The 14,760-nt window shown below is 36.8% G+C and overlaps 1 protein-coding gene across 2 annotated transcripts; it reads left to right on the top strand.

The window, feature by feature from the left end:
• The first annotated feature begins 205 nt into the window (after positions 1-205).
• LOC147514051 (methylsterol monooxygenase 1-2-like) lies at positions 206-4,347 on the top strand. 2 transcript variants are annotated; one of them, XR_015215878.1, is made up of 6 exons: positions 324-833; positions 920-1,242; positions 2,420-2,567; positions 2,679-2,711; positions 3,640-3,853; positions 3,944-4,347. XR_015215878.1 is itself a non-coding variant. In XM_086597457.1 (5 exons), exons 1-5 carry the CDS (start codon positions 504-506, stop codon positions 4,016-4,018), a joined length of 909 nt encoding a protein of 302 aa, XP_086453583.1. In that variant the 5' UTR covers positions 206-503; the 3' UTR covers positions 4,019-4,347. The 2 variants fall into 2 exon arrangements, 1 of the variants encoding a protein (XP_086453583.1); XM_086597457.1 differs by lacking the exon at positions 3,640-3,853 and having other exon boundaries at positions 206-833.
• Positions 4,348-14,760: the final 10,413 nt, after the last annotated feature.

Here is a 14,760-nt window from a genome sequence, read left to right as displayed (position 1 = left end):
CTGACGTCTCTGAAAATATTCCCATTCATTGATCTCTCCGCTGATAATCCAATTTATTAGATAATAAGTAACTTTCTATCATCACGCTGAGAATTGTAGTGCCAGCATATATAGTACATACCGCAATTTCAAAAATCTAAATTTCCATCATGATTATGGTCTTGTCAAGGCCGTCCCAGCAATGAGTCAGTGAATAATTTAAGAATCAGAAAAAAAAAAACCTGGCTCATCTACATCTATCTCCAATTTGTGGGTGCACAACATCATTACCCCACAGAGCTCCATCTTTCTTTCTATATATATATATATACATATAAACTGCACACACATGACACATGCACCAGAGAAGAACATACAAAACATAAGTTGCCACATTACAGCCTGGTTTCATGGGACCTTTTACTTCCACCATCCCTTTTCACAGCTAAAAAAATCTATCATTCTCTCTCTGACCCTCACTCTCACAAATCCAAAAACTTTCTTCTGTTTCTGCAACAACAACAATGTTACCCTTCCAAACCTTACAAGAAGCAGAACTCTTCTTAGGCAGAAACTTAACCTACCTAGAAACACTATGGTTCAATTACTCCGCCAAAAAATCAGATTACTATTTATTCTGTCACAATATAATGTTTTTATTCTTTGTCTTTTCATTAGTCCCACTTCCATTACTTCTCTTGGAACTCAAAAAATCCAAAACTATTCAACAATATAAAATCCAACCCAAAGTCAGAATCCCCAATTCTGATATGCTTAAATGTTATAAAGATGTCATGCTTATGTTTTTCTTAGTCGTTGGCCCTTTACAACTTGTTTCTTACCCCACCATCAAGGTAAAATATATTTCAACAATCTCGATTTTTATTTATTGATTCTCTGTTGATTGATATTTTGTTTGTTGTTGTTATTGTTATTGTAGTGGGTTGGGATAAGGACAGATTTGAGGTTACCAACAGGATGGGAGATAGTGATGCAATTGTTTGTGTATTTTATAGTGGAAGATTATGGGAATTATTGGATACATAGGTTGTTGCATTGTAAATGGGGGTATGAAAAGATACATAAAATTCATCATGAGTTTACTGCACCCATTGGATTTGCAGCACCTTATGCACATTGGGCTGAGGTTTTGATCCTTGGGATACCGTCTTTTCTTGGCCCTGCTATTGCTCCTGGTCATATGGTTACGTTCTGGTTTTGGATTGTTTTGAGACAAATCGAGGCCATCGATACGCATAGTGGGTATGTTAATTTGTTACGTTGATATTTGTATATGGTTATTTTGTTAGAAGTAGATCTTAAAGTCTTTGGATTTGAGCATATACTAGTTTATGAACTAGTTATGGTAGATCATAAACTATTTATGAACTACTTTGGTGCAACGTGCGTGATATATAATATGGAATTGAATCATCGATTTAGACTGGTGGTACATTGGGTTTAGAATGCTTATGATGCGTGTGCGATGGGAATTGCATATGTTCTACTGAGCTCATTTAGATACTATTCGAAATTCCAATCGGTTTTATTCTCTGGATTCTTATTCACTTTAAACCTCGTTTCTTGAACAAAACAAGAGAAGAAACCTCATTTAATTTTTTAAATATAAGTGTCCTTCAGTTATATGTTACTTGATGAGACAAAAAGGTCACCTCTTTGAGCATTAAATTACCAAGTTTGGCGGGCTGTTAATTGTAGCCTTATGACATTCTATTTACTGGTAATCTTTCTTATATGTCCCACACCCTCTGAGTCTCTGCAGCTAGTGGTGCAGAGGGTGAGTAGGTAATGTGCGGGAGCCCAAGTGCTAGGAGCTTGCTTGGACAAACGTTGGAGCCCCTAGGCTCATAGTCCAAGGGGTGAGGCCGTGAGGCTATAGCTTAGGCATGCAGACGAGCGTCAGCTGTATAGCTTAATTGCCCATCCAGGGATCCTCATCACTACTGATTAACTGAAATAAATAATATGTACACAAGGAAATCAATTTGTTTGATTTTTCGAGATGTTCAACTTCGACAGTTTCTAGCTAGCTCAAATCAATGTGTGTGTTGGTCTTGTATAGAAAAATATTTAGAATGGTCTAAAATATTCTATTAGTGTAATTTAAATCAGTTCAACACTTCACGTGCTACGTCAGTTCCTAATATATTGATTTAGCTTTGAAGCAAAACGATTATGTTCCATTTGAATGATACTTTTTTATTAGTAGATTTTTGTTTGCAAATGTTATGAATATAAGCCTATTTTTCCTCAAGAGTATCTACTATTTAGTTTTGGTTTTTAACACACCGAACCATATCCGTTTTACCTAATGGAAACATGTGTAGAGACTGCATACCACATGCATAATAATAAGAACACTGTTTACCTTAAAATAAGGATGTCATGTCCAGTGTTGAACTAACGCATTGTTATACAGCTATGATTTTCCTTGGAGTCTCACAAAATACATTCCTTTCTATGGCGGAGCTGAATACCATGATTACCATCATTATGTTGGCGGGCAAAGCCAGAGCAACTTTGCTTCAGTTTTCACTTACTGTGATTACATTTATGGAACTGATAAGGTTAGTTACCAAGAACATCGAGTCTTCATCTCACTACTGTTCTTTGGAATGTGCTGTGGTTAGGAAATAAATTTAACATTTTGCATTTATGCTTCCTTCTCTACTATACAGGGCTATCGTTACCAGAAGGAGCACCTTGGAAAGGTATACCTGAAGCCCTTTTTGTGGAAAATTTTGGAAGTCTTCCATGTTTTTGCAAATTTCACATAATTACCGTTTTTCTCTAAAGCAAAAATATGTTCAATACTTTCCATATGGGAAGTCATGTAGGAGCAATCTCTTTATACTGGCCTCTGTGTTGCATTCTTGCGTGGATACACTCGTACACCTAAAGAGGTAGTGCGTTGTGTGCATGTAGAACTGGCCTAGATCACCAAAGATACATTCATTACATAAAAAAATAAACTAAGATGTTATCGGTGTTGCTATACTCCATAACTACATGGGTCCAATTCATTATTTGAATTGATGATTGGATAAGAATGATGAGAGCAGAGATTTGTTGTGTTTGAAGGCTTAAGAAGAATCCATAGAAAAAAATTATCTCTGTGATTCTCTGTTGTTAGAAGTATTGATCCCGTGGATCAACAACACTTTTTAAAGTAGGATTATTATAATCATGATTGTGGTCCATAATCCACTGTTGGTTTGGGTCTAGTATGCACTATGTAGTAAAACAGTGATTCCATGGTGCATCTAGGATGGAATCAATATGTTTTGGGCATCTACATTGACTTCAATGTTCTCATTCAGTGATTATATATGAACTTGTAGTTATTCTTTCAAATAAGACTACATGAGTTGGTAAAAGATAAGCCGTGTCCCTGAATCTTATTTTGTGTCCTGACTCTTTGTAACATGCCAGAGTCCAAATGCAACACACCTTTTAAACAGCTCAAAATTGCAAAGACTCCACAATTTATTATTGTTTGCAACTAGTGGAGGTCATCGTTCTAATTAACCTTTTCTGTGTAACTAAGCATTGCATCACGTTCAGGTCATTTGGTTGGGTTTCCTTTCGTACAGTGGTCACCTAAATTGAAACTAGTCATTTGTGCTTATTGCTTTATAGGTTATAAAGCTTGATTAGTACACACTTCCTGGCTTGATGCATCTATACTTCAAATTAATGAGGCAGTATCCATGAATCCACAATACATGTTCGGCTCCTCACCTTTTATGGCGTCACTCCTTATGTCTTTCGTCACCAATTGAGTGGGTGTGTCTTGAGTACATCTCCGTAGTCCTTGTTATGGCCGTCACTCAATGGCCCATGCTTCACTATAGTAATTAATACATTTGGCTTTTTTCCACACTTTCCTTCTTTCTTTCTTTCTTTCTTTCAATCTTTCTAATATTTTGTCTATTATGATTAGTTGAGGGAGAAATGGAGCAGCATTGAGCAGAATGGGGACATGTACCTGAAGACTGAAGATCACAAAGCTGAGTAACTTTGGACTTCAGGTACAATTCAAGTTGGTCCTAATCCTCCAGAGGAACTCAGAAGGTAGCAGAAACTATTGACAAGCCTCAGATTTTCCTGTTAGCATCATGGGTTGTCCTTTCCGTTTCGTGTGCAGTTCTTTTCCTGTTCTGGAGGATGATCAAAATGAGGTGCTTTTGTCATTGTATTGTACTTTAGGGAAGTTGCAGCCATTTTTTAGGCAGCCGATTTCGAGGATCTAAAATTTCTCTACTGACATTGTTTAAACTAGAATGTATGAATTGGTGTCTTGGGATCAAGATCCATTGTTCGATAAATAATGTGTGAGTTGAGGGATCTTCTGAAATTATAGTAAACTCAAAGGGCATGGAGGAACCTCTTTTATAGACTGTCTAGCTGATGGCTGGTATATGATTATCCAGCTACCACCTCTAGCATAACCTGCTAGTGGGAGGGTTAACTGATGTTCCTAAGACATTCGATTCCTTGTGTGTCATTCAAAGCAATGAGCTGAACTGAATTGGAAGTGGTCTGACATTCACAACTGATAAATACCAACAGTCAATGTGGCATTGTTGCTCCATAATTCATAACCTAGTCGCGAACCTGAAGGTAGTGTACTACCATCCATTTCGTATGTAGCTTAAACAAATCTCTGGAACTGAATTTGCTAAATTAACACAGCTGCATTCAGATACAAACTTGATGTGACTCCATTCACATTCAGAATTTCAGATGACACGGACACAGTCCTAAAATGAAACAACTCACGCATCATAACATAAAGGTTCATCAAGTTTGGTCAGCCAAGCTTAAAATATAAATACAACACAACATGTAAATAAATAGGACAACATCAAATTCTGGCCAGGTTGATGACAATCAATCCCCTGTTCCAACCATCAAACTATCCCCTATTCCAACCATCAAACTCTTTGAGTTTGAAAATCAGAAATCGAATCAGAGATATGCAAGTATAACATCGATTAAAAAGGTGTGTGTGTGTATATATATATATATATATACAGATTATCGCACTTCCAATAGCTAAATTACTTCTTACTAGAGGTGAACAACCGTCTGTTGACACATCTATCAGCGACGAATTAATCAGAGCAGCAACCATCTGTGCCTGCCGTTTGTTATCATCTGTGTGGTACTCTTGTTGGATTCCCACAATAATGGCAAAGCGCTTGCTCTTGGTCCCTAACATGTTAACAGGAGACCATCCAAGGAAATGGGCCTGCTTCAGATTGAGGAAATAAAAATAAATGCTGTTGGAATGTCTTTGATTCGGAGTGAATGCAGTAGTCAATACTCAATACTCGTGTTTTGATTGTTGAAAATTTGAAATGCAATATACAAGAATTGGCAGTCAGTTGCCGTAGTTTGGAAGTCCATGGGGCATGAGAAAGCCTTTCGCCATTATTATGATATATTCAACTAGTAGACCATGACTACAGTCGACAGAGACATAATGTTGAAGCAGAGTATACAGATCTTTGTTGGTTTGATGTGACACTAATCACTCCTGTTGTTTAGCTGGTCTTAAATACCGATCAAGCAACATTCCATGCCTTATTAGTCGATTACATATCGCTGTTCAGTTGGCCTAACCAGCAACCATCAACTTAGCAAACTATTGTTTTTTCTTTTTTTGGTAAGCCTGTTTTTAACCAGATCATTAAGGCGTAGAGTCGCAGGCAAGAGATGATCAAGCTGGTTTTAACCAGGGATATGGAAAACATTTATCTGTCCATTGATTATGAGGTCAGGATCTATGGGAGGACATATGTTTCTTCTTTAGGCTTTAGCTTGTTTGTCATGTTTATCTTAGGCACGGTTATTTGGTCTGAACATAAAGCATATCATCTCGGCGTTCTATATATGCCATGTTCACTGACCTTGTGAATAATGCTCCAACCTCCGTGACTTTCAATGACCGTTGCATGGAAGAATAGTTCAGCAGGTTCTTCCGACCCAATTGGGAATACTCATCTGGAGAAAACAATGGGGATTCGTTTTCATTTCTCTACTAATGGAACAAAAAACAACAATATTTGATCAAATCAGGACGTCAGGAACTATTGGATTGGACTACGGCAGTACATAACTACATAGAAGAGAGGTGGATACTCACAAAAAAAAAGGTTCAGACTCTAGTTCATGTCGCTCATTTCCTTTAGCTTCTTGTGTAGTTGATCGCTTTATCTGGACCGCCTTAGCAGAAGGCTAGATCAACTCGATAAATATGTACAGGTTCGGCCATTGTGTATGAGCCCAGCCCCCACGAACAATCATAATCAGCAATAATCCAGTAGTCCAGGCCTTCATTTTTATTGAATTATATGCTGAACAAACAGCCCGGAAAAGGAAGTATCTCTAGATTTATTGTGGTCTGTCCTTTCCAAAATCTGTCGTTGCTATAGAAACCACATTTCCCACTGCGAATTTTTGTGCAATTAAAGGATGGTTGCTGTGACTGTACTTTCAATTTGAATATGCTAGTCGCTAATACTGCCTTTGGCGAAATAGTTTCTTATATTCATCGTTGGGACGTACAATAACTCTGCCATACAACTTACAAGCCGTGGTCGTTCGGGCGATGTCGTCTTCTGGCTACAGCCTATATGTGCAATATAGTAAAAAACTAAGAGCATTTCTAAGTGGTGGTAGTATCACCTCGAAATTTGAAGGCAAAATTTGAAGAATAAATTTTGACCATTTCTAGAAATTATGAAATATGGGATATGAAATTTAAATGTAGGGTCTACCACACGTGCCATTGGTAATGTCGTCGCGTAGGGGTGGCGGAGTTTGTAATGAATGACCTAACCCAACATGAAATTAGCGAGTTTGGGTTGGGAAAAAAGACTTTTGGGTCATTTAAGGGTTGACCCGCCAAACCCGTCAAATAAATGGGTTGGATTAGAGTCACACATATTAACCCGGGTAACCCGTTAGTATACCCGATTAGTTCCCAGGTCCAATGAGTTGGGTCATCAACCCGTGACCTGTATGACCTATTTTAAGTCCTTAAACATATATGTTTCCGAATTTTATTAAATCTCATAATCCCAATTACCTAAAATAAAATACTAAATAGAAAAGGATCAACTAGATTTAGAATGATCAGCCCGGCAATCCAGCATATAGAATATTATAGATTCATTCAATAAAATATATGATCACGTACATTAACATTGAACCCTTACTCTAGTCTCAATTATATAAAGAGAACAATGAAACTGTCAAAGTCACAATAATATTTGCATTTATTTAATAATAAGTTTGCCCACGAAGTGGTAAAGTGGACAAATTGGACATGCATGGTTGTTGTTTCTAGTTTGGTTATGTTTTTTGTTTGGTTAACATGTTGTTTCACTTGTTTGGTTCAGGCGTTCAGCAGATGCATGTGCTTTAACAATTATGTGCACTTTTGCAAGTTCTTTTATTATTTAGATTAATAAATATTCTTTATCCAAAAAAAAAAAAAAAAAATCTGTTAACCCGATCCAAAATTGACCCGCTAGCTTAGTGGGTCACCCGTTGGGTAACCCGTTACATATGCGGGTTGGGTTTGGGTTTGACAAACTTGACACGATTAGTAATTAGGTTGGGTTTGGGTTTGCTCTTCTGACACGTGACCCGAGTATGACACGACACGAACCTGACCCAACACGACCCATTGCCACCCCTAGTCGCGCGCAAGTATTACTGTCGCCGAAGTTGGAAAAAAAAAAAAAAAACAAACGCGGCGTTCCCATATTAATGCCAAATTGAAAAAGCCAAAAAAAAAAAAAAACACTCACGTGACATTAGGAGTGGCGCGTGACAGTACTATTGGCGTGGTGTGTTGGTAAAAGTTAAAAAAAAATAAAAAATTGGGGCGACATTTGCAATGGCGCGACATTACCACTGTCGCTCTGCATTCGCATCCGAAATCCCAAATTTACTTTCCAAGGATGCGACTAGACAGGTGATGCGACCGAATTTGCTTCCACCTAGAGTTGGATTTCCGTAAAATTCCAAGTTTTGGAAGTAAATTTGGAGAATTTGAGAAGTGATACTACCACCTAGAGATACTCTAAAGATCAATACTATAGATGCTGTGTAATAACGAACTAGGGCCTAGGATTGTATAGGCGCTGCTTGCTTCGCTGAACTGCCCAGCAAACTTTAGACCTTTTTCTTCAATCAGTAGACAAGAACCATCTGTTGGGGGTGGACTAGACAATGAGTTACTCTTCATTAGACATACACCAACTAATATATGGCAAAATTATCTAAAAATGCGAAGTACTTTGCTGTTTTTACAATTAATACAACGTAATTTGAATTTATTCTAAAAATAAACAAACTTTCAATTTTTTTATAATTGATGCAACCTGTTTTTGACTCCCGTCAAAGCAAATGCAAATTTGGTGTTACCGTTTAACATTGTGTGATTGTTTGAGGGCAATAATGACTTTGTACTCACATGCTTAGTTGGACCAAGATGTCGTGCCCAACTAATTGTTATTTCAATTTTGCATGTTTTTACAGAAATCAAAAAGGTTGCATCAATTGTAAAAAAATTGAGAATTCGTTTATTTTTAAAATAAATTCAAAATACCTTGCATTGTTAGGTAATTTTGCCATAACATAATAGTGAACTCATATGAAAAGTCACTCGCCCGGACAACCACAGGATTTTGAAAGTTTAAAGGTTGAACGATTGCCATGTGTCGAGTCAAAATGGTTGAATACTTTGTTTTCTAATTCAGCTCAAGGCAAGCCAAGTGTAATAAATCCACACACCTGTTCCACCACTCAGTTTGGTACTTCTTCTTCCTTCTCTCTTTTCTTGTCACTTTCTCACTTAAAAAAATGGCAATGCAAGCAGCACAACCAAAATCATATATCACAAAGAAGTTCCACAACTCATTTTTTTTATGTCATCAATATTAATAGCTAGATTGTACAAAGAAATCATCAAACTCTAATTACAGTTACTCAATCACCCTTTTATTTTCATCTTTTTATTGATTTCGAGCACCACAATTTTTTTGTTAGTCCTATATAAAGTATAAACACAACCCTTCATCACAATCTCATGGAAACTCAAAAGAATAAGATAAATAACTTATGAAAAGAGGGGGCCATCAGTCAATATAAAAAAATCCAATCGCTATGAGAAAAATAGAGATGGGTATATGGTTTTCTTCCGTGGGAGCGTGGGTGGTGGTGAGGTTGCTTGACATGGCTTTGAAGTGACCGAATTTTTGTTGTGTAGTGAAGAAGACAAATGGGCTACCTATTTAATTTTTGTAAGAGATAAGAATGTTGAGAAGATTGGAAGAATCTATTCAATTTGAGTTTATGAAATCTGGGAAGAGGAAGGAAGAAAGACTTTAGTACCAAAGTGAGTGGTGGGATAGGTGTGTGTAGGGTTATCAATGGGCCGGACTTGAATAGGACTCACAAATGTCTAGGTCATGGCCCAAAGCATATTTATATTTAGAAGGTCCAAGCCCATCCTAGGCCCATTAAACTTGATCTGATTCGGGTCTAGACTAGGTCCTATAAAATTACATGGAAATAGTTTACCTTTTTGTTATTTCTCTAAAAAAAATTGGGTTAACGAGCGCCCCCCCCCCCCCAATACAAAAAAAAAATCAAATCGGGATGACCGTGTTATGGGGAGAGGGGGTAATACTCGTTAACCCATTTTTTTTTGAAATGGAGTGTAACCAAACTCAAACTCATACCCTATGTGTGGCACTATATCACTTATCCACCAAGCATCCAATCTTTTAAATATTCTAATAGTTAAATATTTACTTATATTTAATTAAAACATTAACAAAACTACATTAGTTTTCGGAGCCGGGCCATTATCGGACAGGACAGGAGTATGTCCAGAACTGGCCAAATAGTCTTATCGGACAATATTTAAGTCTTAAGTCTCTATTTTATCGGTTTAGATTCAATCGAGTTTCGGGCCTGGCCCCGCCCTAGGTGTGTGGATTTATATCACTTGGCTTGGCTCGAGATGAATTAGAAAGCACTAGATCCACCATTTTGGCTTGATGTGGTAATCTTTCAGCCCTTTTAAACTTTTAAGATCATGTGGTTATTCAGGTGAGTGATTTTGTATGTCAAATATATATGTCTCTAGAACCCGACTCTTCAAGGGTAATTGCCTGAATCGGCCATGATAAAAGCACATTGTACTCCAACTGGCCATGCCTTTTTAATTTTGACCTTTTCAACGGGCTTTTTGCCCTTTCGTACAACACTCTCTCTCCTCCTGCCACAGTCTCTCTCCTCTGCAATACATTTTTTTTTAATTGGTAAGCTTGTTTTAAATGAGAAAATGAGATCAGTAACTCTTTGATATTAGTGGGGTTCGAGCCCCAGACCTCTGGTATCATCACCCAAAGGTTTTACCGACTTTGCTAGTCGACACCTGCAAAATGTGTGGGAGCGGGGTTCGAACCCCAGACCTCTGGTATCATCACCCAAAGGTTTTACCAACTTAGCTAGAAGGCACTTACTAAAATGTGTAGGCAAGCATGTTTTTAAAGAGATCAGTAACTCAATAGTGTGGAGTGGGGTTCAAATCCCAGACCTCTGGTATCATCACCCAAAGGTTTTACCAACTAAACTAGAAGGCAACACACTCTCTCTCCTCTTGTACTTCTAATGTTGACATGCATAGTAATATTTATCCGTTAGATTCTCTTAGCGATACGTACTAGCGATTAATTACCGTTGGATTTCAACCCAGCAAAATTGAAAACGGACTTTAGCTAATTGTGGGAATCAGGAACTAGCAACTTATGGATCTACTATCAGCAACTCTTTCGTTGTTTTTGTAATTCAAAAACGAGACAATATTTATCTCGTTTTTTGTGCCAACATCAAAAAGTTTTTCCAATGCTACACTTTTTTCTCTGGTTCTTCTTTTTTGTTCATCTACTCTGTCTTCTCCTTTTCAATTTTTCTAAGGATTTTGATGGATGAAAACAATTCAAACCTCAATAATGGTCAGTTTTGATGTTTGTTTAGTTGTCTTTAGTGTTGGTTTGTTTCTACGTAGGTTTATGTTTAGGTTTGCTTCTTTGTGGTTTTACGTAGAAGTGTGAGTGTTTTTTTATAAGGTTTCCATGGTTGTTTACCATTTCCATGTTGATTTTGTTGTCATAGTTATGGCATTTATACAATGTCATAAATGTAGAACAATAAATGAAAGAACTTTATTATCGTTTTATTAAAAACTCATACTTTTTATTGTGCTAACTTTGTATTTTTGCAGATTCATTCGATATGCTCATTTATTATGATGGCGAGATGAAATCTGACAAACATGGTGTGATAAAGTATCTAGGGGGTGAGGTGAAATCAGTGTAGTCAGTCAAAGTGGCGCTTTAAAGCAAAGCACACTTTTACACTTTTAGTGAGAGGTAATATAAAGGCGATGCTTTTTGCGCTTTTTTGCTTTTTGTCAAAGTGGCGCCTTATCAATTTTCTGATTTTTTTTAGTTTTTTTACAATTTTTGCTATACGTGACACATTTACACTCGATCCAATTGTTGTATGATATAAGAAATTGTACAAATTTAGTAAGTTTCATTGTGGAGTACACTTTAAACTTAATTTTGACTAGTTTATGTTAAATTGTATGGATTGAGAGAAAACACAAAGATGGATTAAATTTTAAATGAAGTTTTACGGGATTCTAAAATTGAATCACGTGTTCTATTTTATGAAAAACTCATTTGACTCAATTTTATCAGTTCATTATTTTAGTTTATTGAAGTTGAGCTAAATTGTATTGAGAGATACGAGTTTTATTTTGCTCTTTACTTATTGCTTAAGATTTTTCTTTTAAATGACTACAATGGTTTTATGTTTACAATCACATAAAATTAATTTTAAAGTTTGGCTAAGCAAATCAGTAATAATTCATGTCATATTTAATATTTATTTTATTTTTTTATTTGATATATTTATTTTTTTATTACTACGTGCCTCAGCCGATCAGCCATCGCGCCTTAGCCTAAAGTACGAGGAAGGTGTTGCGCCTTAGGTGCGCTTTAACGCCTTTACTACACTGGGTGAAATTGAGAGTGTTTGATGTGGATACTCCCTTTGAAGGATTCATGTGTCTTGTTAAAGCTGTGTCATCGCGCATGAGATTGGGTTTTTCTGTTAGGTATTTGATGAACAAGTCCCCTCGTAGAATCGATGAAGAAACCGACTACTTGAACATGATTAAGAAGCAGAAGAAGACTCCAACGAAAGCAATGAAAGTTTGGGTTGTCAATGAAGCAATCGTCATCACACCATGTGGTATGGGAGCAGGACAAATTAGAAGATCAAGTCCTAGACAACCTAATGTGAAGAAAAAAAAAAGTTAAGTATTGAAATTTTTTTAAAGTAGATAGTGTTACTCCTAGAAAGGTGGTGGACAACCTAGAGTGTAGAATAAACCGGTTGGTAGTGAGCTATATAAACAAGAAATGGTTAGAAATGCAAGTTCTGGATCAAGTTATGGAATTCCTAGTACGAAGAATAAACAAGTTTGTAGTGAGCCGTTTAAACCTTCTCTGCCAAAGAGTGCTTGTCCTGGATCAAGTGGTGGAGAACATTGTATGAAAAAGAAACTCAATGAAGAAATTCCAATAACTAATTCTCCAAGAAAACAATCTTTTTCAAAAGAAAAAGTGCTAGCTCGACAGAAATATTCTTTCAATCAATTTAAACTTGTGAACGAACCAATAGGTAAATCAATAATTTTATTTTAGTTATTCTTAGTTCCAGTACATGGTTTGGTTGCTAATAGTTATAAACGTTGTGTTCCCCAGACAGTCTGCTAGAACAACCTTCAACTATGACTCGTCAATTGCAAGATGTGGAAAATGAAAATGTCGTTGAAAATGTCCCACACAGCTTGGAGGCGTTTGAAAAGGTCATGACAGGTGAGGGATGGCGAACATGTAGTACACCTGTAAATATGTTAGTTATTGATATATCCCTGTTAAATTACTCACATTTAATAACCGTTTTAGATTTGTTCCCAAAGGGAAGCTCAAGTCTTATTGGTAGTTGAAAATCAATAGGCGAAAGGATACCTCTTGCAATTGTCATTGAAGGTGAGAAAGATAAACATTACGAGGGGGATAATTATAGTTTGAGTCACTGATAGTCCGTACACTAATGGCTGACCTATGGTGATGTAGAGGATGATCCCACTGGTGTTGAAGATGTTGATCAACCAGACTATGAAGAGTTTGATTCGCAAAATCCATATGGAGATACAGCTGACATTCCTGAAGAATACATAATTGCCAGTCCTCGAAGTAATGAGGAGGGTGAATTTCAAAATGAAGATGAAGTTCAAATACTAAATAATTTAGTTGATACGGCTGACATTCCTCAAGAATACATAATTGTCAGTCCTCGAAGTAATGAGGATGTTGAATTTCAAAATGAAGATAAAGTTCAAATACTAAATGATTTAGTTGATAGAGCTGACATTCCTCAAAAAAACATAATCAGCAGTTCTCGAAGTAATGATGACGTTGAATTTCAAAATGAATATGAAGATATTGTTGCGGGTGAAGTTGTGGTAGTTGAAAATGATGATGATGATCAAGTTGAAGAATACGATCATGATGATGGTGATATATGGTCGACTCCGAATTGAAGCCAAGAGTATTTGTGGGGGGACACACCTATGACAGTTGTGAATGATGGCGATGGGGAATGTGAGATTGATTTCGAATTGGAGGGAATGGTTGATGCTAGGGTTTTTGGTGCTAAAGATATGAATTCTGAAGACCTACGTCAAGGATATGATCCTTTCTGTGGTTCTCGTAGTCCAAAAACCCCTATGAACCAAAGTGAGGCTGTAAATCCTTGTAATGAGGGGTTGAAGTTTGTACCCCTAAAGTAGGTCAAAGACTCACGCCACTCGAGATGATCTTGTGAAAGACATGAAATCTTATGCAATTGCACACATGTTTGATTTATGTCATTGCAATACTACCTCCCAAAAGTTGGTAATCAAGTGTAAGACAACTAACTATCCATTTCATTTGTATGCAAAACCTGCAACTGGGTCTGATATGTGGGTGGTTATAACTTTTAGAGATGCACACACTTGTGCACAAGATAAGGCTGTTTCAAAAAATTCACAAGCAGACGCAAAGTGGGTTTCAGAAATTGTTATGTCCAAACTTAAGGACAATGAAGAATTGACTGCAAAGAACCTTCAGTTGGAGGTGAAACAGGCACAACTAACTGATGTGACATATAAAGTTGCGTGGATGGCCAGAGAAATTGGGTTAGAAAATGTCAGAGTACTATTCGAACTGTCAGAAACTATGAGGATAACTAGTAGCAATATGTAACGTCTTAATACAATTCTGGGTTTAGGGTATACTATGAAGAACTAACATCTAGTTGTACACCGAATTATTCTTTATAGTATGCTATGAAGAACATATATCATCTTTTCGATTAACTTGTATCTATCATGGCGTGTAACTGTTAGGAAAGCTAACTGACGTGTAACTGTCATCCACTAAATAAGTAACTGTTAGGCATATGTAACCTGAGATGATGTATTTTGTTTCGATGTAGATAAGGGGCAGCTTCAGTCAATCATACCAGATGATGCCAATTTATTTTAAAGAACTAAAGAAAATTGATCCAGACTGCCACACTGATATAATAACAACAAGCGAGCACATGTTTGAG

The sequence above is a fragment of the Coptis chinensis genome, chromosome 3 (genome assembly GCF_015680905.1).
Source record: "Coptis chinensis isolate HL-2020 chromosome 3, ASM1568090v1, whole genome shotgun sequence".
Classification (NCBI taxonomy): Eukaryota; Viridiplantae; Streptophyta; class Magnoliopsida; order Ranunculales; family Ranunculaceae; genus Coptis; species Coptis chinensis.
This window is presented reverse-complemented; position numbering and strand designations above follow the sequence as displayed.